At 41.3% G+C, this 22,572-nt stretch overlaps 1 protein-coding gene across 1 annotated transcript in view; it reads left to right on the top strand.

Annotated features, from left to right (window-relative positions):
* PATJ (PATJ crumbs cell polarity complex component) overlaps nucleotides 1-22,572 on the top strand; it is a gene marked incomplete at its 5' end in the record, with an annotated part of 167,151 nt that overhangs the window by 87,021 nt on the left and 57,558 nt on the right. The window contains one exon of the mRNA XM_081949161.1: nucleotides 8,317-8,513. Coding sequence (XP_081805287.1) covers nucleotides 8,317-8,513 — 197 coding nt within the window. The remainder of the gene's footprint in view (nucleotides 1-8,316; nucleotides 8,514-22,572) is intronic.

Raw genomic sequence — 22,572 nt, 5'->3', positions numbered from 1 at the left:
GCAGATAACTAACAATCTGAACTGGTCTCTCCACATGTCATCCTTTGTGAAGTGTGCAAACCAGTGTCTGCATTTCCAACGTTGGATGAGGAGAGCACACTTTTCTGCTTCTGTCATGGCCACTTTTTACAGAGGCACAATTGTTTTAACAAAAGTGCATTACTGTTTGGTTTGGTGGCAGCAGTGTCTCAGATAGAAAGTCCATACAGAGAATAGTAAGGACAGTCGAGAAGATTATAGGAAACTCGTTTACTGTTATTCAGGATACTGCTTATAAGCACTATGTGCTTAGAGCTCAAAGCATTGTTAGGGACCCCACACACCTACTTGATGGTCTGTTTCTGTTGCTCCCCTCTGGGAGGAGATTTTGGAGTATTTCTAGCAGGACTACCAGATTTTGTAACCGTTTTATTCCCTACGCCATCCGTCTGGTAAACTCATAAGATTCGTTTTTCTCGCCATGTACAGTATATGTATACATCCGAACTAGATTGTGTTGTTTCTCTGTGTCATATAATATATGTGGCTATATGCATAATTTTGTATTTATTTATTTATTTTGTCATGTTTGCATAGTGTATAATGGAGGTGGTGACCGTTTGAGAGCTGTATGCAATGAAATTTCATTTTAATGTATGTCAATTCGTGTACGTTCAAAGTGACAATAAGGTTATTCTAAATTCTAAGTCTATGTAGCAAATAACAAGATGGTGTGAAATGTTTTTTTTTCCATATGCCTTCCTTAGTAGTGTAAATGTTGAAATGAAATAGTTTATCAACCTAAGAACAGAATACCGGTAGTCCTCAGCTTACAACCATAATTGAGCCTGATATTTCCATTGCTAAGTGAAACATTTGTTAAGTGAATTTGTTAACCATTTCATGATTTTTCTTGCCACGGTTGTTAAGTGAATCACTGCTTTGTTCAGTTAATAACACAGTTGTTAAGTGAATCTGGTTTCCTCTTTGCATATAAGAAGGTGATCAGGTGAGCCCGGGACACTGCAAACGCCATAAATATGAGGCAGTTGCCAAGCATTCAAATTTTGATCATGGGGATGCTACAAAGATCATAAATGTGAAAAACGGTCATAAGTCACTTTTTTCTGTGCCATTGTAATTTTGAACGGTTGCTGGATGAACTGTTGAAAGTCGAAGACCATCTGTACAAAGATGTTGCTTGCTTATTTTTGGTTTGATCCAAGCTTAGCCATCTGTAGAGGCGGCATGCTAACATCAGTAGGAGTTAAGGAGATTCCAACTATATCTGTCTCCAATCTTATTCTATCATTTCAATTACATTTCCAATAAGGTGTTCAAAACATTTGTAACTTCCACCTGCTTTATACAATCTTCAGATAGGTGCTGATCAATTAACTGTGACAGCTTTGCATGTTTCTGTGCACACTTGTTTATACAAGATAAGGGAAAGTAAAGGAAAATTATTTACAACAGTAAATTGAGTGAAGAAGGGATCTGAAACTGACATTTTTCATTCAACCTGTTTGGGTCCATCCACCACGTCTCCTGAATTTATACTTGCTCATTATGTATGTATATAGCCATTCTTATGACACAAATACATTCTGCATACGACTCTCCTATGCAATTGAAAAAATAGGAACCACTGTACCACTTATTAAATAATAAGATAACAAAACACCTAAAATAAAGTCTAGAATTGGTCTGTATAAAAGAAGAAATAAGAGTGTTTTTATTTTCATCTGTGCTATTGAAAACTATGTTGTTTTTAGTACTAAAAAAAACTAACCAAATTTTCCTATCTGTGCTTTGTTTATTCCTTATAGAGAGAAATTAATGGCATCTGTTTCTTTCTTTTGCTCTTTTATTCTTCTGATGAGGCTTCTGCTATGCCATTGCTAGATATGTTGTGCGTTCAAACTAGACTATTGAATTTAATGGCTGATAAGTCAAAATGCTTTATTACAAATAACTTCCTGGCAGAGTTCAGGAGCTCAGGTTGTACTTCAGGAAAGAACAAAGTGTATTCACTCAACCCAAGAATAATTTCATCACAGTGTAATTTAGAGTTAGATTTCTTTACGCAAAGGAGGTCCGTTGTAGAAAGCAAGTCGTTGTAATTCATTCTTCATCCCAAAGATGTAGAAAGTATAGTGAAATGGCATAATTTGAGAGGAGGTAAGATTCCCAGCTGAGTAGTCCATAAGTCATGTCAACTACTGTCTAACTGAAAAATGAAGAGTACAGATTTCCATGTACATATTCAGTAAATTATACTTTACCCTATGAATGGAAGAGTTTCAGCTGTGAAGCACAAATTAAATACAAACTTTTCAGTATGGCTTTGCATTCATTAAATATATAAAGTCTATGTCAAAGCCAATGTAGAAGGCACCAAAGGAGACATGGTGGCCAAGCAATTAAGACACTGGACTTGTTGATTGGAAGGCTGGCAGTTGAGACCTAAGTACCCAAACCTACAATATGGTGGGATACTTAGGTCTTGATCTGCCAATTTGATGGGGTGAGCTCCCATTTTTGCCCCAGCTCCTACCAACCTAGCAGTTTGAATGCATGCAAGTACAAGTAAATAAATAAGTACCACTTCGGTGGGAAGGTAACATCATTTTGTGTATGTTGGCATATAGTCATGCCAGCCACATAACCATGGAAGTTTCTTCAGGCAATGCTGGCTCCCTTGGTTAGAGATGAGCACTGTCCCCATAGAATTAGACAGGACTGGACAGAGGAAACCTTTAACTTTTTACCTTTATCATACATACACATGCATGCTCACACACCTCACTCAAGCCATAATGATGCTTTACAACCATTCATCCACACTTTTGAGTTGGACCAAAGGTTTCCATATAAGATTTAGAATTTGGACACACTGTATATATCAGTTTCAGAAATATGCCATAATTTAGTTCTAAGGTTTCTTTGCTTTATATCTTGTTATTATTGAGTTTTGCATTAGTGCACTTAGTCTTTTCACTTAGGAGAAAGGCAGGACATAAATTTTAGCAAGGGAAAACAAACATTTTTCTACAGTGATATTAAGTGAAACTTTGGCTTGGTTCCCACATTGTGCTAAACCATACTGAGGTTGTTTATTTTCAGTTCACCTATTAGGGCTTAGTGCTGCATATTCATCAACATGATATTCAACAAAATATGGTTAAAATTCCTATATAGGAATATATATATATATATATACACACACACATTTCTTCTTATAAATGCTTTTTTATAAATTGAAAGGATTTAACATAGTTATTTAGAAAAGTAATAAGTACTAATCTATGCTTAGCAATTTTCAATAAGATTTTGCTTGGAAGTTGAGTGATGGCAACTGGATTTATTTTCATTTTTTATCCAAGTAGCTTGAACAGTTCAGTAGGAAAATAGCATAGTTAAGTATTTGTAGATTTATTCATACTTGATTTTGAACTATATTGTGGATTTAAAATATAGCAAGTTATATCCTTGAACATTCACTTAAATGTTTACATATTTCATTTTTTCTTCCCATCCAAAAGCTTTTATTTTACATAAATGAAGTATTACATAGATGCATAGATTAACTGTTCATACCATCATCATTTAGTAGGGAAATGGCAGCATAGAAAGTCTTCTGCTTTGTTCAGTACAAATCAATTTGAAATATTATTATCAGGATGACCAAACAGAATATACAAAAATATTTTCCATAATTATAAATGAAAATTATTATTATGATTTCAAATTGATATGGTAAACATGTTTATATTTGTATTTTCCATAAAATAGCACTTATCTTTTGGGCTCAAACTTAAAAGAGAAAGTATTTGAAATTACTAATTTATACCATGCAAATAGTTGAATATGTAACTTGATATCTCAATTAGATATAGCATGGACAATGTCATAAATAAAGTTTAGGAGAATAGTAAAATAGTCACGAAATGGCAAAGACATTCATAAAAACAATACATTATTTCCCACAATGTCCAGGTCTCCTACAGATAGGACTTGATTATGTTTCCGGATAGAATAAAAGTAACAGCTAGTTAACAACTTGCATTTTCAGTTTTAAAATATACTCATGATAGAATCTGATTTGAAAGGACATCTTGATTCCACTGTCTCAATAGGATACTTGAACTCTAAAGTGAAATGGGCATCCTGCATTGTGGATTTATTGGCTAATTGTTTTAATGGAAATGCATTAAAAATGAGTGGAAGGTATTCTGCTAAGGAGTGACACAACACCACAGTATTGTTCACTGCAGTCTTTCAATGCATCTTTAAAATGGCCCTCAAACATGCTGTAATCAGTGTTGACTATCTTAAGGCTAAGAAATTGTTGCTGTTGCTGTTGCTGGGAACTCAGATGATATCAGCTAAAATTAATTAGATTCTTTAACTGGATTCTGTTTATTAGTTTGAATAATCTCCCTTGCCCTTATTTTTTGAGTGGTACTGCTTGGAGCCATCTTGAGAATGGCTGCTTGATTCCCAAGGACCATCATTCATAACTATGCTATAGCTCCTGCATGCACTCTACATGGGGCTCCCCTTGAGATGCACCCAAAGACTACAGCTAGTTCAGAATGCGGCCGTGCGGGCCATTATGGGGAGGACAAGATACTCCCATATAACACCACTCCTGCGCGAGCTGCACTGGCTGCCTGTGGTTTTTCGGGTGCGTTTCAAGGTGTTGGTTACTATCTTCAAAGCGCTCCATGGCACGGGACCTAGTTACCTGCGGGATCGCATCTCACCTCATACATCCCTGCGACCAATCCGCTCTCACAGGGAGGGACTCCTCTGGGTGCCGTCCACTAAGCAGTGTCAACGGGCGGCGCCCAGGAGTAGAGCCTTCTCTGTGATGGGCCCAACCCTCTGGAATGACCTCCCCCCCGATATTAGAACTACTACCGACCTCCGCTCCTTCCGACAGAAGCTTAAGACCCACCTGTTCCAATTAGCTGGCTTAACTGATTTATAGTCCCATTTTCCTCCTGGCAAACATCTTATTGGGTAGTTTTTAAGGGTAATTTTAATGTTTATTTGTATTTTAATTTAATATTGTACAGTCCATATCCTACCTCCTCCGTTTACTTATTTGTATATTTAATTATATCCATATTTTATATTTATACTGTTTTAATACTGTTTTAACATGACTATACACCGCCCCGAGTCCTGTTTAGGAAAGGGTGCGGTTTATAAATTAAAGTTTGATTGATTGATTGATTTGATTGATGCACTAATAAAAGTCTCCTGTATTTAAATGGATATAATGCATTGCTGCTGCTGTTTCTTTCTTGACTTTCTTGACTTTGTGTTATGTCCAATTGTTTAGCCATATATGAGGCTGGTACGATAATAGAGATAAAATAATAATAATAATAATAATAATAATAATAATAATAATAATAATAATAATAATAATAATAATAATAATAATAATATAAGGACGCAGTGGCTAAGATGCTGATTTTGTCAATCAGAAAGATCGGCAGTTCGGCGGTTTGACTCTCTATCGCTGCATAATGGAGTGAGCTCCCATTACTTGTCCCAGATTCTGCCAACCTAACAGTTTGAAAGCACATAAAAATGCAAGTAGGAACCACCTTTGGTGGGAAGGTAACAGTGTTCTGTGCGCCTTCAGCATTTAGTCATGCTGGCCACATTACCATGGAGATGTCTTCGGACAGCGCTGCCTCTTTGGCTTTTAAACAGAAATGAGCACCGCACCCTAGAATTGGGAACGACTAGCACATATGTGCGAGGGGTATCTTTACCTTATATGAGGCTGAGTGAGGAAAAATTACCTGAAGATTATATTCTGGGTTTCTACAAATAGGAAAATGGGTTGCCCATAAGCTGCATAGGAACATATAGCCAAAGTCTCTCTCAAATTGAGCTTAGCTCTTGAGAATTTCATGTCTATTTGATGTTTTTGATAGACATGTGATGGGCCCAAAACATTTACTAGGAATTTTTGTCTGCTTGTAACTCCCTAGTAGACAGAATAGCCCTTGAATTTCTTATTGGCCTCATTTCCAAGTACCAAATAGGTTCAATTTTGTTTAGATCTGCTGACCTCAGTTAGCCGTAAGATGGTAGCTTTTTTTTTTTTTTAAAGATTCATTTTACTGCTATTTCCAATACACTGCAGGAGAGCTAGAGACAAATTACCTCCGCTGTTGAACACAAGCCTCATATAGAAATCACAGAAGCCCAGACCTGCTTTAAGATAGACACAGAATCCTTGTATAGAAGTGCCTTTAGTTTTGTATTTTGAGTGTATTTTGCTACTGTAGCGTTATTTGTAATTTTATTTAATACTTTCTCCTCTGTCATATTGTACTCTACTGTTTCTATAGAAACATTTATTTTTATTTTAATGTTATTTGCAGATAACATTATTATCTTTTAGATGGAATGGGAGATTAACCACCACCACCACCACCACCACCACACAGATGATTGCTCATCTTAAAAGACAATTCTTGGGGGCTCTCAGCAATAAAACCCAGAACTATAAAAACCTGATCCTAGATCACCATTCAAGTACAAAATGAATCAGGATCTTAGCTACTTAGCTTACTTAGCTTCAGTATCAAATCTGATACTGAATCTGGCAACTTTGCTGAACATTGTCAATTTACTGCTATGTATTCAAAATGGCTCTGTGTGTGTGTGTGTGTGTGTGTGTGTGTGTGTGTGTGCTGTACACATGAGTAGAGTAGAGTAGAGTAGAGTAGAGTAGAGTAGAGTAGAGTAGAGTAGAGTAGATAAATTAGAATAGAACAGAACAGAACAGGAATTCTTTATTGGCCAAGTATGAATGGACGGACAAGAAATTTTTCTCTGGTGCATAAGCTCAGTGTACATATAAACAGCAAGTAATAGGTCATAAGTCATAAATCATAGCTACAAGCATTAATCATAAGATACAAACAATTGATAAAAAATTAATCATAAGAAATCAATAGGGGAAGATAATAGGAAACATGAGAAAAGGTGAGAAATGAGACAGTGCTGTGGGAATTAAGTGTCCAGCCAAGTGATAGCACAGGGGGGGAAATATCTTAATGTCCGTTTGTTTTGTCTCTATAGCAGTGTCCTGAGGGGAGCAGTTGAAATAGATTATGTCCAGGATGTGAGAGGCCTGTAGATATTTTCTCAGCCCTCTTTCTGATTCGTGCAGTGTACAAATCCTCAGTGGAAGGCAGGATGGTTGCAATTGTGTTTTTTCCCCCCTGCAATCCTAACTATCCATTGAAGTATCTACCTGTCCTGTTTGGTTGCTGTGCCAAACCAGACAGTTATTGAGACACAAATGACAGACTCAATAATTCCTCTGTAGAACTGTATCAGCAGCTCCTTGGGCAATCAGAACTTTCTGACTTGATTCAGTGAGAACACACTTTATTGTGCCTTTTTAATAATGGATTAAATATATATAATTTCTTCTTTGGAGAGCGGGCATTGGAATTTCATTTTAATGCGGGTCATTGTGCAAACAGAAAAGTGACAATAAAGGTTATCTTATCTATCTTATCTTATCTTACATAGACTCATGAGATAGAGGGCCTGATTTAATGGGACTGATTCTGGTCCAGATGTTCTGTTAAGACCTGGCTTGTGGCTTGGTCAATTTACTGGAGCTGTTTCCTTCCTCCGAGGAGCCATTTCTCCAATGAAGTCATGACAGACACTGATAAAATCATCAGCATGATTTTGTGGTCTTGTGTCATTCTTTAAATTAATACTGTATATTGCTTATTCTGAACATTCAATGGGGCTCCATCCAAGCAAAACCTAGCAGAAATTCAGGTTGCTTAAAAGTAGTTAGATGCCATGGTATGAAAGTCCCTGTTCAGGTTGCAGCCAAGCAATCTTGTCATCTTTTAAACTGTTTCTCACCTTCTGTCTTAGAGTTTAGCTTTCTATGGTTGCTAAGTTGGGTTGCCTTCTCTTTGATATCTTCTTGCTTTCCACACTTTCCTTGCTTTTAAATTTGTTTCCCTAAAATTGTTTTGGCATTTCTTCTACCCCCTGGTATTTTTCTTTCTTCAATAACAATAGTGCCTATTTAACTACGGTTGAACTGATACTTAGAGAATGACAATTTTTATTCATTTTATTTTATTTTTTGTATCTTTTCAATTGAGTTATCACCCAAAACAGTGAGATAACCTTCTAAAAGAGATTGATTAAATTAGGCAGGATTCTGCATAGGATATCCTTCTTTGAGTAAATATGACAAGCTGGTTATGTCGCATAGATTATGCTTTCCTATTCATACTATATATTTCTCTCTCTCTCTCTCTTTAGAGAAAATCAGACAAAGATATGCAGAACTTCCTGGAGAATTGCACATTATTGAACTTGAAAAAGATAAGAATGGACTTGGACTCAGCCTTGCAGGCAACAAAGATAGGTCCCTCATGAGCATTTTTGTTGTGGGGATTAGTCCAGATGGCCCTGCAGGAAAAGATGGAAGAATGCATATTGGAGATGAACTTTTAGAGGTAATTTTTGATTCTATGAGGCTAATCAAATGGTTTTACAGATCATGGTGAAAAACAGTTGTTTAAGAGAACTGTCAGCAAAAATAATGGTGGGAGTTGCTATATGATAGGGAATGTATAAACAGCTCACCTTCTACTTGTTTCCTTTGTCCAAAAAACAGATCAATTTTTATGTCTCAACCTAGACTTCAGAGTAATTAAAGTGTTCCTGATGCTTTCAGGCAAGCTTGTTATTATCTGAATATGTTGCCCAGTTTTGTGGACTTAGAAACATCTCCATGGAAGTATCCTCTGTCCCATAAAACAACGTAATTTATATGTGTGGAGTGTAGCAATTCTATTTGGTGAATATCTTTTATTAGGGATATTTGTTCTATATACATTTTTTCTTCTATTGGGCTAGTATTAAAAGCTGCAGATGCATTCTGTGCTCAGTTATTTTGGAGTGATCCATATTAGAACTTATTATTTATTAAATTTATATGTCTCTCATCTCACTATCAAACAACTCTGGATGGTTTACAGTAACAATATAGATAACTGAAAAGTTAGAAATATTAAAACATTAAGCATTAAATTCAATCATTAACATCAAAATAGATAAAAAGAACAGTCTGTAAAGAGGATGAAAGTAGGATCTTATCTAATCTACTAGCCACCTTCAGAATGGGAAGCCCCCATCAGGCCCCAAGACAGTTGACTGAGTCAGGGTTTCCGAAGCGAGGTGTGGGAGGAGTCACACCTAGTATTAACATGGCCCATTTGCCCGGAGACTGAGGTAATTTTGAGTCCATTCCCTCTACTTCCTCCTCCTGACTCCAGATTAACCTCAGTCTTCAGCCCAGAAGGAGTACTTTTCTGACTCTCCATTTGGCTTCAGAGGTTTTGTTGCTTTAAATTTTGTCCTTTAGTTTTTTTCCACTTGTGATTCCTCCCACCTCTCTCCCTTGCGTCTCTGTGCTGTTTACATTTTTTCCCTTCAAGCCGGGCTTGCTGCACTACAGGAGAGCCCCCAAGCTGCTGGGCAGTTAAAGGGGAGGCTCCAGGCTGCGTGCCGGAGAGCGCTGTACTGCTCGACCTCTGGACCACCAGAGGGGATCGCGGATCACTCCGGAGGCTCCTGAAGGAGTGGCTCAGTCAGAGCCAACTCGGCATCAGGCTGCATGGTCGGCGTTCACCATTTTGGATGCTGGCCATCTTGGGACACACGTGGTGGAGCGCGGAGGTTGGCGCACTTGATTTCAGCTGCCACAAGTGCCCAGAACCACTTCCAGGATTAGAAAAGGATTTCTTCAGGCTTGTGCTCCGCCGGTGATCCGGGAGGCCCTTCAGTTTGGCGGTAGGCCGGCTTCCTTGTGCCATGGATCGGCGGCGTGGCTATGGATAGCGCCCGTCCAAAGGAGCTCCGGACCGCACACAGAAGCCCAGGCTGGTTGGCAGAGTGAGAGGAAGTGGGAAGGCAGCGACTGTAAGTAGAAACAATGGTGGAGGCTACAAGGAGCGGGGGGGGGGGCACTTCCCCATGATCTCCAGGAGATTCAGATCTGGGCGAGGGGACCTCCCATGGAGCTACCCCTGTAATGAGGGGGAGGTCTACCTCAAAGAAGGCCACCTCTAAATGGACTAGGAAGAGAGTGCCTAGCAAGGAGCCCCGCATTACTAGAGCAGCAGGAAGGAGGATTAGGGAGGAAATCAGCCCTTCCCCATCCAGATCACGCTGTCCTCTCAGGGCTTTATCTTTGCCAGAGGTCCAACTGGGTTCTCCAGGTTCCCCCCGTGGCTCTGCGAGGGAGGCTAGCCCCCCAACCCCTCCTTTGTCTCCTGCCCAGTCTTCAGGACACAAGGAAGACCCCTTTGGCCACATGGCAGCTGATTCCACCAGGCCATGCTTGGCTCCTCAATCTGCAGATTCTAGACTCGAATCACAGCCTCCTAGCCTCACTCCAGCTTATCCAGAATTTTCTGAAGGCTTTCAAAATGTGTTTGTGCCATCAGGCATGCAGCATCAATTTCAGGCCTCTAGATGAAAGTCTTCTCTTGAGGTCATCCAGACCAACCCCAATCTTTTGCAGCTAGAGAGCGCAGATCGGATTCCCCTTTGACGGCTAGTGAGGGGTCTGGCTTGGAGGAAGAAGGGAAGAAGGATGTTGGTTTTACTGAGGACAAAGATTCCCAGGTTCCGGAGGCCCCTGCCATCACTGGCCTGTTCCCTCCCGCCTTGTTTGGTTCCCTACTACGTAAGGCCAAGGCCACTGCAGATCCTGACAGCACTCCAGCTCCTTCCCAAGCTGCTGCTGCCTCCACCTACAGTGGGGGGACCAAGAAGGGGCCTTTTCATAAGCCACAGTTTGAGAAGGAAGAGATTCCGATTCCAGAATTATTTATGGAAGTGCTAAAATCCCAGTGGGCCAAACCGGGCACGTTTCCTACCCCAGACAGCAACAATCGCAGCTTTTACAATCTTAACGCAACCTTTGCTCAAGCTCTGTAAATCCCATCTGTTGATGTTCCGGTGGCTGGCCTGGCCTGGCCTCTTCTTCCGCAGTGATGACTGGCGATATCAGATGTGAATCTATTCGGATGGGGAGCACACCTGCAATCCCAGATAGCTCAGGGCAGGTGGACGCCCATGGATTTACCGAAGAACATCAACTGGCTGGAGCTCAGGGTGATTCACTTGGCACTTCGACATTTCAAGGAGGTGGTGGTTGGTCAACATATCCTGGTCCTGACAGACAACATGGCGGCCAAAGCTCATGTGAACATGCAAGGGGGCACACACTTCATGATGCTACACGATGAAGCAGTTCGGCTGGGCAACTGGGCGGAACGGAATCTCTTGTCGATTCAGGCAGAACACATCTCCGGGGTGGACAACCGACAGGAGGACTGGCTCAGCAGGAAGACGGTAAACCACGGGGAGTGGCAGTTGCATCCCAGCATCTTCGAGCGGATTTGTCAGAGGTTCAGTCGGCCGACAGTGGATCTCTTCACCACCCCATCAAACGCCCAGGTTCTGAGGTTCATCTCGTGGTTCCCAGCTCAAGGAGCGGTGGACGTCAACGCCCTTTGCTGCAGATGGCCATCAGGCCTCCTTTACGCCTTCACTCCCCTTCCTCTCCTTCCACGGGTTCTGAGGAAGCTAGTGCTAGAGAGGGCAGAAGTGATCCTGATAGGGCCCCACTGGCCTCGGCGTCCCTGGTTTGTGGACCTAGTGGTCTGTCAGTCCTGCCTCAATGGAGGATTCCCAAGGAAGAGGTAGCTCTGTGCCAGGGGAGCCTGGATCATCCGGATCCAGAGTGGCTCCAACTAACCACCTGGCGCTTGAGCAGGAGCAGCTGAGGGAGGCCCAGTTCTCAGCCAGGGTGATCAAGACCATTGAGGCCTCCAGAAGGAGGTCCACCACACACATCTATGATGCAACCTGGAGTTCCTTTGTAACCTGGTGTAGGTTGGCCCATGTAGATCCAACCTCGGCATCAGCACCGGCTCCCGGACTTCTGTCTGGCACCTTCCAGAGAAAGGGAAAGGTCCTGGCATCGCCTGGACGTATGTAGGGCACTGTATATTTACCTCAAATGCACAGCTGCCTTCAGGAGATCGGAGGCGCTTTCGTCTCCTTCCAGTCTTTTGCCAGAAGGGCAAAGATCTCTTCTGCCACCATCAGTAGGTGGATTAGACTAGCTATCACTAAGGCCTATGAGGCACATGGAATTCCGATTCCAGACGGCATCACCGCGCACTCCACCATAAGTGTGGCAACCTCTGCGGTCTGGGCTACCCAGGCACCCATTGAGGATATCTGCAGGGCGGCTACTCGGGCCTCACCCTCTCCCTTCATTAGGCATTATCGGCTGGATGCCTATGCCTCTGCGGAGGCATTTTTTGGTAGGACGGTTCTCCAAGGAGTGCTAGACACTCAGGGGGCTCAGGCCCATTGATTCCCTCCCACATGTATGTTCCACATGTGACTCCTCCCATGCTTCGCTTCGGAGACTGTCAGTTGGTCTTACCTGAACTGCATGTCTCGAAGCTGGCATGGAAGGAGTCACTTTCTGCCCGTTTTGTGCGGTATTTAAAGGTAATAGGAAACACCTTACTGAAACTTATTTCTGAGTAGTCTTATAAAAACAGTAAATAATTAGCTAAGTTAGTGTTTGCACAGCTAGCTCACGATGTAGACATTGCAGTCTCATGAAGAAAGTGTTGCCCCAAGATTTATTTTAAATTCAGACTCAATGATCAGAGACAGAAACATCTAGCCCTATTGTTTTAGTGGGGCTTCAAAAGGCATGTCGACAATAAGAATTGTAGGAAAATGTACTCTAACTAATCCAAAAAGTACATGGATAAGAACATACAAAACTGCCTTATAGCTTGTCAGATTATTCATGGGCATAGTCTGTATTCTCAGTAGGCCTCCATTCTCTTACAGCTTTGCTATTTAACTTTCTATCAAACATATTCCTGTATGTGTCTACTGAGCTTTGACCCTTCCATACATTTCAGCAACCTGTTCATTTTTGTACAGATAGGCAATCTTTTATTCTCTCTCATTTTCAATTGCTCATCTGTTATGTGGGGACAATGCTGGTCTGGCAAGCATTAATAAGATAAAAAGGAAGGTTCTTTGAAAGCACTGGATGAAAAAAACTGCAGGGTGTTTTTTTTAAGAGCACTCTTTCTCCCAACAGAAAAAGAATTCAGACTCAGAAAAATACTCAACGTTTTCAGAAATTTCACACTTGCAAATAACTGCCTTTCAGTATAATTTCAACTATGTGATCTGTGGAGCAATCACATAGAACTGTCTTATTTACGTGTATTGTAATCTCCCTGTGGAGCCTTTGCATATGTTGATCATGTCTCCTAAAATTAATGAGAGCTGATGGATAACGGGAGCTGAAGTAGATCTAATACATCTTGACAACTATCAGACAGCAGCAAAAAATATATTAAAAATTGGATTTCTGCTGGATAGATCTGGTAGGCCAATGCTGAAATGCAAAAAATCTGAAGGTTAACAGATTAGACAAGACTGATATAGATAGGTATGTCAAGACACATTACATTTTAAAAAATATATCTTTATTAAATTTCCAAAATGAATAAAATACAAAATAATGGGGGAGAAAAGCAAGAGAGAGAAAATTAAAGGTGTAACAAGAAAAGAAATATAAAGAAGATATAGAAAAAGAGTAAGTTCCAACTTTCTTCAGTGCAGGTACAGATATATAACTTTGCCTCTTAAATTAAGTTTAAACAAAAATTAAAGGCGTAACATGCAGAACATGCAGAACAAACTAAAGCAATAACATTATAGGATATTTCTATAATCAAAACAGATCTAGTTGTCAAATTTGCAAATCAGAGTTTCTATCCTTTATGAGCAAGGAATCCAAAAGTTGTTTCCAAATGGAAACAAAACTACCACATTTTTGCTATCTTTGTTGCCATTCTGTCGCTTGCTCCCTCCCTGAATGTGAGTATAGGAGGGATGCCGCAGAAAGAGGCAGAGTTGGTGGGTGTGTCAAACCAGAGGCCTTTAGGAGAAGCGCACTGTTCACGAGCGGAAAAGAGATGCGGCCAGGCACTGCTCTCGCGTTTCTTCTTCTTTCACTTTGTTGGAGCTGGAGGTGCTCGCAGCCTTGAGTCATCCTCCTGCTTTATCCAGTGACAGAGATGACTGTCATAGAGAGAGAGGGAGGAGCTCCTCTTGTCATCTCTTTTCCTCCCCTCGCCGGGTATGGCAGGGCTTCCTGCCCATCACTTCAGCCAGTTCGCCACACTCCACAAAAATTTAGCTACCAGTTCTAGCGAACCAGTGCGAATCAGCTGAATCTCACCACTACCTTAATTTATACATTTCTTGGGAAATTTTGATTTTGCAGCTCAGTTACTCTTTAATAAATATCTTAAACTTCCTGTTTAGAACTTGACATATAAACTCCTGCTTATATTTCTGCATTATCAGAAGTTAAGCTTGTGGGTTACAACAATAGCCAGCCATACTGATTCATTGCAAACTATTCTTATTTCAAAGAAAAAGTATTTTAAAAAGAGAGCCGTAACAATAATAGTAATGTAATGATTTTTTTTTATTAATACTTCACCTCCAAATTATTTGTCTATACTCTTGTTTATGACTACTGTAATTAAGTAATTAAATCAACCTGTTTTAAAAACCAGTTAATTATACGTAGTTCATTTACAAAGCTTTTAAAGGTACATTTCAGAGGGCAGAATATAAATTCTTTTTTTTCACTTTTAAATTTTTTCGTTTTTTGAATAGACACAAACAAACAAGACACAACAAACACCATAAAAATATATTCCATTACAAATTATAAAAAGTGTGTCAATTGTTTACAAAGAACTTTCGTGCATCCCTTCCACAGTCATCACCTATAATCCATATCAAATTATATATTTTACATCAAATATATTTATATATATTACTATCATCATACCTCATCCTTCCTATGACTATAGTTGTTTTAACATCCCTTTATAACAAATATTCCAAAATTCAAAACAAAACCACATAATGGCATTCCATTGTCTATTTTCAATATCATCCAACAACATTCTATCTTTGTGAAACATTCTAAATAAAAATTAATTATATTTGATAACAAAGTTTCTAAACCTCCTTTCTTAATCACTGTTTACAATTTATATCCAATTTCAATATTATAGGCTTTCATACATAACTAAGTTTCAAAACTTCCTTTCATGGTCACCATTTAAAATTTATACCAAATTTCCTCTTGTCGAACCAATATATGTGTATACATTATATCATTATCAATTATTTATCTAACTATATCCATGATCAATACAATTTCAATATTATAGGCTTTCATACATAACAAAATTTCTAAACTTCCTTTCATGGTCACCATTTAAAAATTTATACCAAATTTTCTCTTGTCAAACCAATACATATGTATACATTATATCATTATCAATTATCTATCTAGCTATATTCATTATCACTTCATTTTTAACATAATGCTCTAATTTTAACTATTTAGCTAGTATTTTGTTAATCTCAACCTGTGTCTTTCCAGTAGTAGTACAATCTTATTTCTTTTGCCTTATGTGGGATTAATCTTCTGGTTATTTCCTTAATCAACTTTGTGTGGACTTCTCTTCGCACCTTGTTGCTTGTTGCATGTCTTATAAATTCTCGAAACCCTCCATCAGCTTTTTTAATCAGCTTATCTTTGGTTATCAGTAGTGCTTTTGTCAAAGTCCTCTCCTTAAATCCATCAACTCTTCTCTTTTTTCTCCTTCTATACCTTGAAATCTGGGGTAGAGCTCCTTTCCATCTCTCTTCCCTTTCCATGTTCCATTCTTTCCATTTCCAACCACACACAGATCACTGTCAATATCCACAGTTATCTTGCCTCTTTGTTCATTTTTCCCTTGAGTTTTTGAGACTCTAATCACCACTTTTTCCATTAGCTGGCTATCTTCAATTTCATCAAATTTTGCTATATTACCATCTATCTTTTCCAATTTCTTCTCAATTCTCTCTGATGTTTCTAATAATTTTTGAATTTCAAACATAATCTGTTATAATGTTATGGTTTCTTCTTGGTATTGTGTCATTGTCCAATTTATAAACATTGCCACTCTAGTTGGAAAACAAAGCTTTGTTTTTCACTTCTCTCTCGCTGCCAAAGAGACATCCAAAGGGCAACTGCATAAACAACCCATCTTATCTCTTTGCAAGCTAAAACCTTTCAAGTGCAAGGTCAAAATGATCAAAGAAAAGAGAGAGAGAAATATTTCCAGAACTTAGCTTCCAACCTCCAAGTGGCAGTGTAACTTCTTTTCTGAGGGAGTTCACTGTCCCTCAGATACCCGGGTGTGAGTCCCTTGGTGTGAACTGGGGCCCAGGGAGGCAGTGGGGCTTGCTGATTGTATACTTGGCTCCTCGCTATGCATCAGCAGCCCTGCCCGAGCTCCTCGAGCTAATCTCAGCGACGGCAGTTGAGACTCCCAGACTTTTGGTCATGGGGGACTTCAACTTGCCGTCAACGGGAGCGGCTTCCGAGGTGGCTCGGGAGTTCATGGCTTCCATGACGGCCATGGACCTGACCCAATTAGTGCAGGGCCCCACTCACGAAGGGGGCCACACACTGGACCTCATTTTTGTATCTGAACAGTGGACGAGTGACCTGGGAATAGGGGATTTAGTCATCACGCCCCTGTCATGGTCAGACCACTCATCCCTCCGGCTGGACTTCCCTGGCGCTATCCCCCACCGCGAGGAGGCGGAACCAGACTCTATAAACTGGTACCGCCCCAGGCACCTGATGGAATCTGACAGATTCCAGACGGAGCTTGGGCCAATTCCTGTAGCCTTGTCCCGCTCCCGCTCCGAGGACCTAGTGACTGCCTGGAACAGGGCGACGACTGGGGCCTTGGACCGGGTTGCGCCTTTGCGACCTCTCCTGCGGCATCGACCCACCCGGGCTCCTTGGTTTACTGAGGAGCTTAGGGTGATGAAGCGCCACAGGAGACGTCTAGAGAGCAGGTGGAAGTCCTCACGCTCCGAATCTGACCGAACACAGGTAAGAGCCTATTTGCGGACTTACCTTGTGGCAATAAGAGCGGCCAAACGTAGACACTGTGCTGCTCTTATTGCGTCCGCGGATAACCGCCCTGCCGCCCTGTTTAGGGTGACTCGCTCCCTTTTATCGCAGGGGGCGCGGGAGACACCCTTACAGGGTAGAGCAGAGGAGTTTGGGGAATATCTTCAGGACAAAATCGATCAGATCCGGAGCGGGTGGACCTCCGTCAGTGGACCAGACGAGCCGCCAACAGCGAGTCTTGAGAGACCATTCTGGGAGGAGTTTGACTCTGTTGCCCCCGAGGATTTGGACAGGTTGCGTGGACGGCTGCGACCCACCACTTGTTTAACGGACCCGTGCCCCTCCTGGCTGGTACTGGCAGCCTGGGAGGTGACACGAGGCTGGCTCCTGGGCCTGGTGAGCGCCTCACTGGGTGAGGGATACTTACCAACCGCCTTGAAAGAGGCGGTGGTGAGACCCTTGCTCAAGAGGCCTTCGCTCGACCCAATGGAGCTAGCTAACTATCGTCCAGTCTCCAACCTCCCCTTCTTGGCGAAGGTTGTTGAGAATGTGGTGGCGCAGCAATTTCCACGACACCTAGACGAATCCGATTATCTAGACCCACGCCAGTCCGGCTTCCGACCCGGGCACAGCACTGAGACAGCCTTGGTCGCGTTGGTGGATGATCTCTGGAGGGCCAGAGATAGGGGTTGTTCCTCTATCCTGGTCCTATTAGACCTCTCGGCGGCTTTTGATACCATCGACCATGGTATCCTATTGCGCCGGTTGGAGGGGATGGGAGTCGGAGGCACCGTTTTGCGGTGGTTCGGCTCCTACCTCTCCGACCGGAAGCAATGTGTGTTGACAGGGGGGCAGAGGTCGTCCCTGAGGCCACTCACTTGTGGGGTGCCACAGGGGTCGGTCCTCTCGCCTCTTCTGTTCAACGCATATGTGAAGCCGCTGGGTGAGATCATCCGTGGTTTTGGGGTTGAGTACCATCTTTACGCTGATGATACTCAGCTGTATATTTCAACCCCAAACCACCCCAACGAGGCTGTCGAAGTGATGTCCCGGTGTTTGGAAGCCGTCGGGGTCTGGATGGGGGACAACAGACTCAAACTCAACCCCTCCAAGACCGAGTGGCTGTGGTTACCGGCACCTCGGTTCAGCCAGCTGACTCCATCGCTGGCCATAGGGGGCGAACAACTGTCCCCTGTGGAGCGGGCGCGCAATTTGGGCGTCCTCCTTGATGCCCAGCTGTCAATGGAGGACCATGTGGCAGCCGTGGCGAGGGGGGCGTTCCACCAGGTTCGCCTGGTGCGCCAATTGCGCCCCCTACTGGACCGGAGTGCCCTGCGCACGGTCACTCATGCGCTGGTGACGTCTCACCTGGACTACTGCAATGCCCTCTACATGGGGCTTCCCTTGGGACGCATCCGGAGACTGCAGCTAGTTCAGAACGCAGCCGCGCGGGTTATTATGGGACGTACACGTTACTCCCACGTAACACCTCTCCTGCGCGAGCTGCACTGGCTACCTGTGGCCTTTCGGGTGCGTTTCAAGGTATTGATCACCATCTTTAAAGCGCTCCATGGCAGAGGACCTAGTTATCTGCAGGATCGCATCCTACCACATACGTCCCTGCGACCTATCCGCTCACACAGGGAGGGGCTCCTCCTGGTGCCGTCTGCTAGGCAATGCCAGCGGGCGACACCTAGGAGTAGATCCTTCTCTGTGATGGGCCCAACCCTCTGGAATGACCTTCCCCCAGACATTCGAACTACCACCGACCTCCGTTCCTTCCGGCAAAAGTTAAAGACTCACCTATTTCAATCAGCTGGCCTGGCACTTTCTTAGTTTTACCTCCCAGGGATTTATTTTATTTTAGGGTTTGGGGTTTTAATTGTGATGTTTTTAGGTATTTATTTCTTAGTACAGCCTATCTCCCCCTCCAAATGTATTTTAAATGTAGCTTAAATGTATTTAATTATTATGACTGGTTTTATTGTATTGACTGTACACCGCCCCGAGTCCCTTTTTGGGAGAGGGGCGGTCTAAAAATCTAAGAAATAATAATAATAATCCCTCTGATGTTACTGCTCTCTTTATATTCCTTTTATATCCTCTTTATATTCCAAGCTTAAAAGAAACAAGGCTCTTAAATAGAACAAAATAAAAAGAAAAAAAAACCCATCCAAGCCAGTATTGTGGGGAAAAAAGATTTAATCCATAGGTAAAAAAAAAAAAAAGTAGAAGAAAAGCCAATACTTTCACTTTAAAAGTAGGAAGTGTTTACAAAACTTCCATCCATAAAAGACAATTTTTAAAAAAGGATAAAACACTGTCCAAAATAGCTTAAATTCGTCACTTCTTTTCTTTTCTTTTCTTTTCTTTACAAGTTTGATTTGGTTTTAATCTTTTTTGGGCAGTCTCTTTTGTAAAAATAAAATTTCCTCACCAGATGGACATACTTTCTCTTTCCGCTTTCCTCTGGTTGCAGAGCTGTCCTGACTTGAGCAGCTTGGGGCTGCGCTTCTATCTAGAAGAGATTCACTTGGATCAATCAGGGACTTTGCGATGTCCCTGAGATCAGCAAGACGTACTCCTCCCTGTCACCATCTCTTCGGGACGGTTTAGGTCCAGATGGACCACCCAGCGGTAAAAGTATTGGCTGCGATCTTGGAGCTACGAGATCGCACGTCCGTATCTTCGCGACATCAGCTCCTGTATCAGGGCAGAATATTAATTCTTGCTTAAATTTTCTCCAGGGGATGAAAGTAATATTAATGAAATGTAAACATCATTGAAAAACATAAGACCAAAAATAATCAGAAATCAAGAGTTAACCTTGAGTACCCTGTTTAAGCTAAGTAGTTTTAGAAAAGGAAAGCAAACTGTTTAGTAAGAAATAATTTCTCAGATTAATGGAGCACCCTTCAGGAAACAGCCATAACATCCTCTTCGTTAAATTTCACCTATTAGTTTTCATTATCTTACATGCCACATCCCCCTTTAGGGAAATATTTATGATGCCATCTGCTCTATAATTGTTGCTTACAATTGGAACTGTCTAGGTTAAATAATGTTTTTAATTTTTGTTCATAATTTAGCCACTCTGTTTCATTCATTTATCTTATTTCCTGTTGAACATTGCTATTTCTTTTTCCTATTTACCTGCATTTCACTTGCCTCTAAATCAGTAGATTTAGTATTAGAGTAAACAATAGTTCATTCTTCCATGAAGCCTGCAAGAAATGTCAAAGTGCTTGAGCGTTTATTTTTTCAGAAGAAACCACAACATGCTGTGTGTGTGTGTGTGTGTTTATGTTTTAGGGACTCATATTCACAATTTATAAAATTAGTAATAAAGTAGCTTTGCATCCTGTCAATAATCATCAAACTTTCTGACTTCATTGGAAGCATTACAGGTAGTCCTCGACAAGCAGCAGTTCATTTAGTGGCCGTTCAATGTTACAACGGCACTGAGAAAAGGGGCTTATGACCATTGCTCACACTTACGACCACTGCAGCAATCTTCTGGGAATCATGTGATCTCCTTTTACAATCTTCTGACAAGTCAATGGGGAATCCAGATTCAATTAACAACTGTGTTACTAACTTAACAAATGTAGTGATTCACTTAATAAAGCTGGCAAGAAAAGTAATAAAATGGGGCAAAACTCACTTAATAAATTTCTCACCTGGCAACATACATTTTGGGCTTAGCTCTGGTCATAAATTGAGGACTACCTGTATTTGATTAAATCTACACCTGAGAGTTTGCAGCTGCTTAATGTGCCAATCTCTGACATAAGGTTTGGCTGTTGAAAATGAACAGCATGTTTGGCTTATACCAGGGGTGTCAAATTCGCGGCTCATGGGATGGATGCATCATACACTGGCCAGGCCCACCCCAGTTTAGCAAAGGGCGGAAAGTCACAATACGTCATGTGACAACAATATGAAGCTGCGGGGTTGACACCCCTGGCTTATACCCTTGGCTTAGGTACATGGGAGAATTTCAGTGAAAGGATTTTTGCTTACATTTAAAAAGGTACAATTCCGAGCTTAGAAAGAAGTCTTGAAAACAATCACCTTTACAAAAATGTTTGCAAACTATCCAGCAATTAATCTTATGGAATTCCCCACTTTCATCAATAGCACTTTTAGCAGTAATGGTTTTCTCTTACGTATGCTTTGGTTCGGAACCGGGAGCGCTCATTGTGCAGAAACATCTGCGCATGCGCAGAGCGTTCATGATGACATCTGGGTGGATGGGTGGAGCCTCCTACTGCTGCTGCTACCGGTTTGCCTGAACCTGGGCGAACTGGCAGAATACCACCTCTGGCTTCTGTTTCCCCGAAAATAAAACCTTCCCAGATAATAAGCCCAACTGGGCTTTTGAGCGCATGCACTAAAATAAGCCCTCCCTTGAAAATAAGCCCTCCCTGAAAATATTGCAACACAGCAGCAGTCATCAAGGGACCACGCTCGCCGCTTCCTGCACCTCAAAAATAATAAGTCCTCCCCGAAAATAAGGCCAAGCGCTTATTTCAGGGGCCAAAAGAAAATAAGACCCTGTCTTATTTTCGGGAAAACACGGTAGCTTTAGAAAATAACAGTACTATTTGATTTTCGAGCTCTTTCTGACTTTGGTGTATAGAAAATGATATTTTCCAACTTATAGAGTATTTTTTAAATTTTGCTATAAGAAAAAAACTTTAATTTCTTTAAAGTTCCATTCCTAGATTTGTTAATTGACAGTGTCATAAGATGCATAATATGCACATACAAATACACATCTTGCATGCGAATAGGTCCATTAAATCAATCATTTTGTGCATGCTCTTGCTCTCCCCCTCTCTCTCTCTCAGAAACGTAATTGTACAAAAATAGATTTTTTTAAAGCTGCTAGCATACCTGTGAGTGTTTGCAAAGACATACCTAAAAGTTAAAACTTGCTTTGCATGGAATTTTGCTGTGATTTCAAATGTCTAAGCAGATGCCTTGAAAAAGATTCGTCTTAACTGTTTTTTGTCCTTTGTGTATTTGTACGCATTGTCTTACTAAAGCTGCTGGTATACTTACATCTCTTTTGTAATGCTGATCTGCGACTTTAAAAAGGAAAATGGTAAACTCAGGTAAAGCTCCAATATGGCTTGACTTAATATAATAGGTTCCTGGATTTGAGATTTAAATCTTTTTTATTCTGCAGCATTTCTAATACATTCAGTGATATTGTTTGAAGCGGCATGTTCCCCAAATTATGTTGATGCAATCAATCTTACTCCCCAAATTGCTATTAATGACATAATTATTTCCTGTTGATTATCAGCATTATTCACGTGATTGGCTAATGCAATGCTTTAAAAAACAAAAAACCCCAGAAACATCCTGTTATTCAAGGAAGAAATTACAGTCTCTTCATCCACCTTGCCCTTTTGCTTTTCTTTATTTTTGGCTGTAACTCAAAA

The sequence above is a fragment of the Natrix helvetica genome (assembly GCF_964273705.1).
Source record: "Natrix helvetica genome assembly, chromosome: 3".
NCBI classification, from domain to species: Eukaryota; Metazoa; Chordata; class Lepidosauria; order Squamata; family Natricidae; genus Natrix; species Natrix helvetica.
Note: the sequence above shows the minus strand (reverse complement) of the source record. Positions and strands in the feature narration are given on the sequence as shown.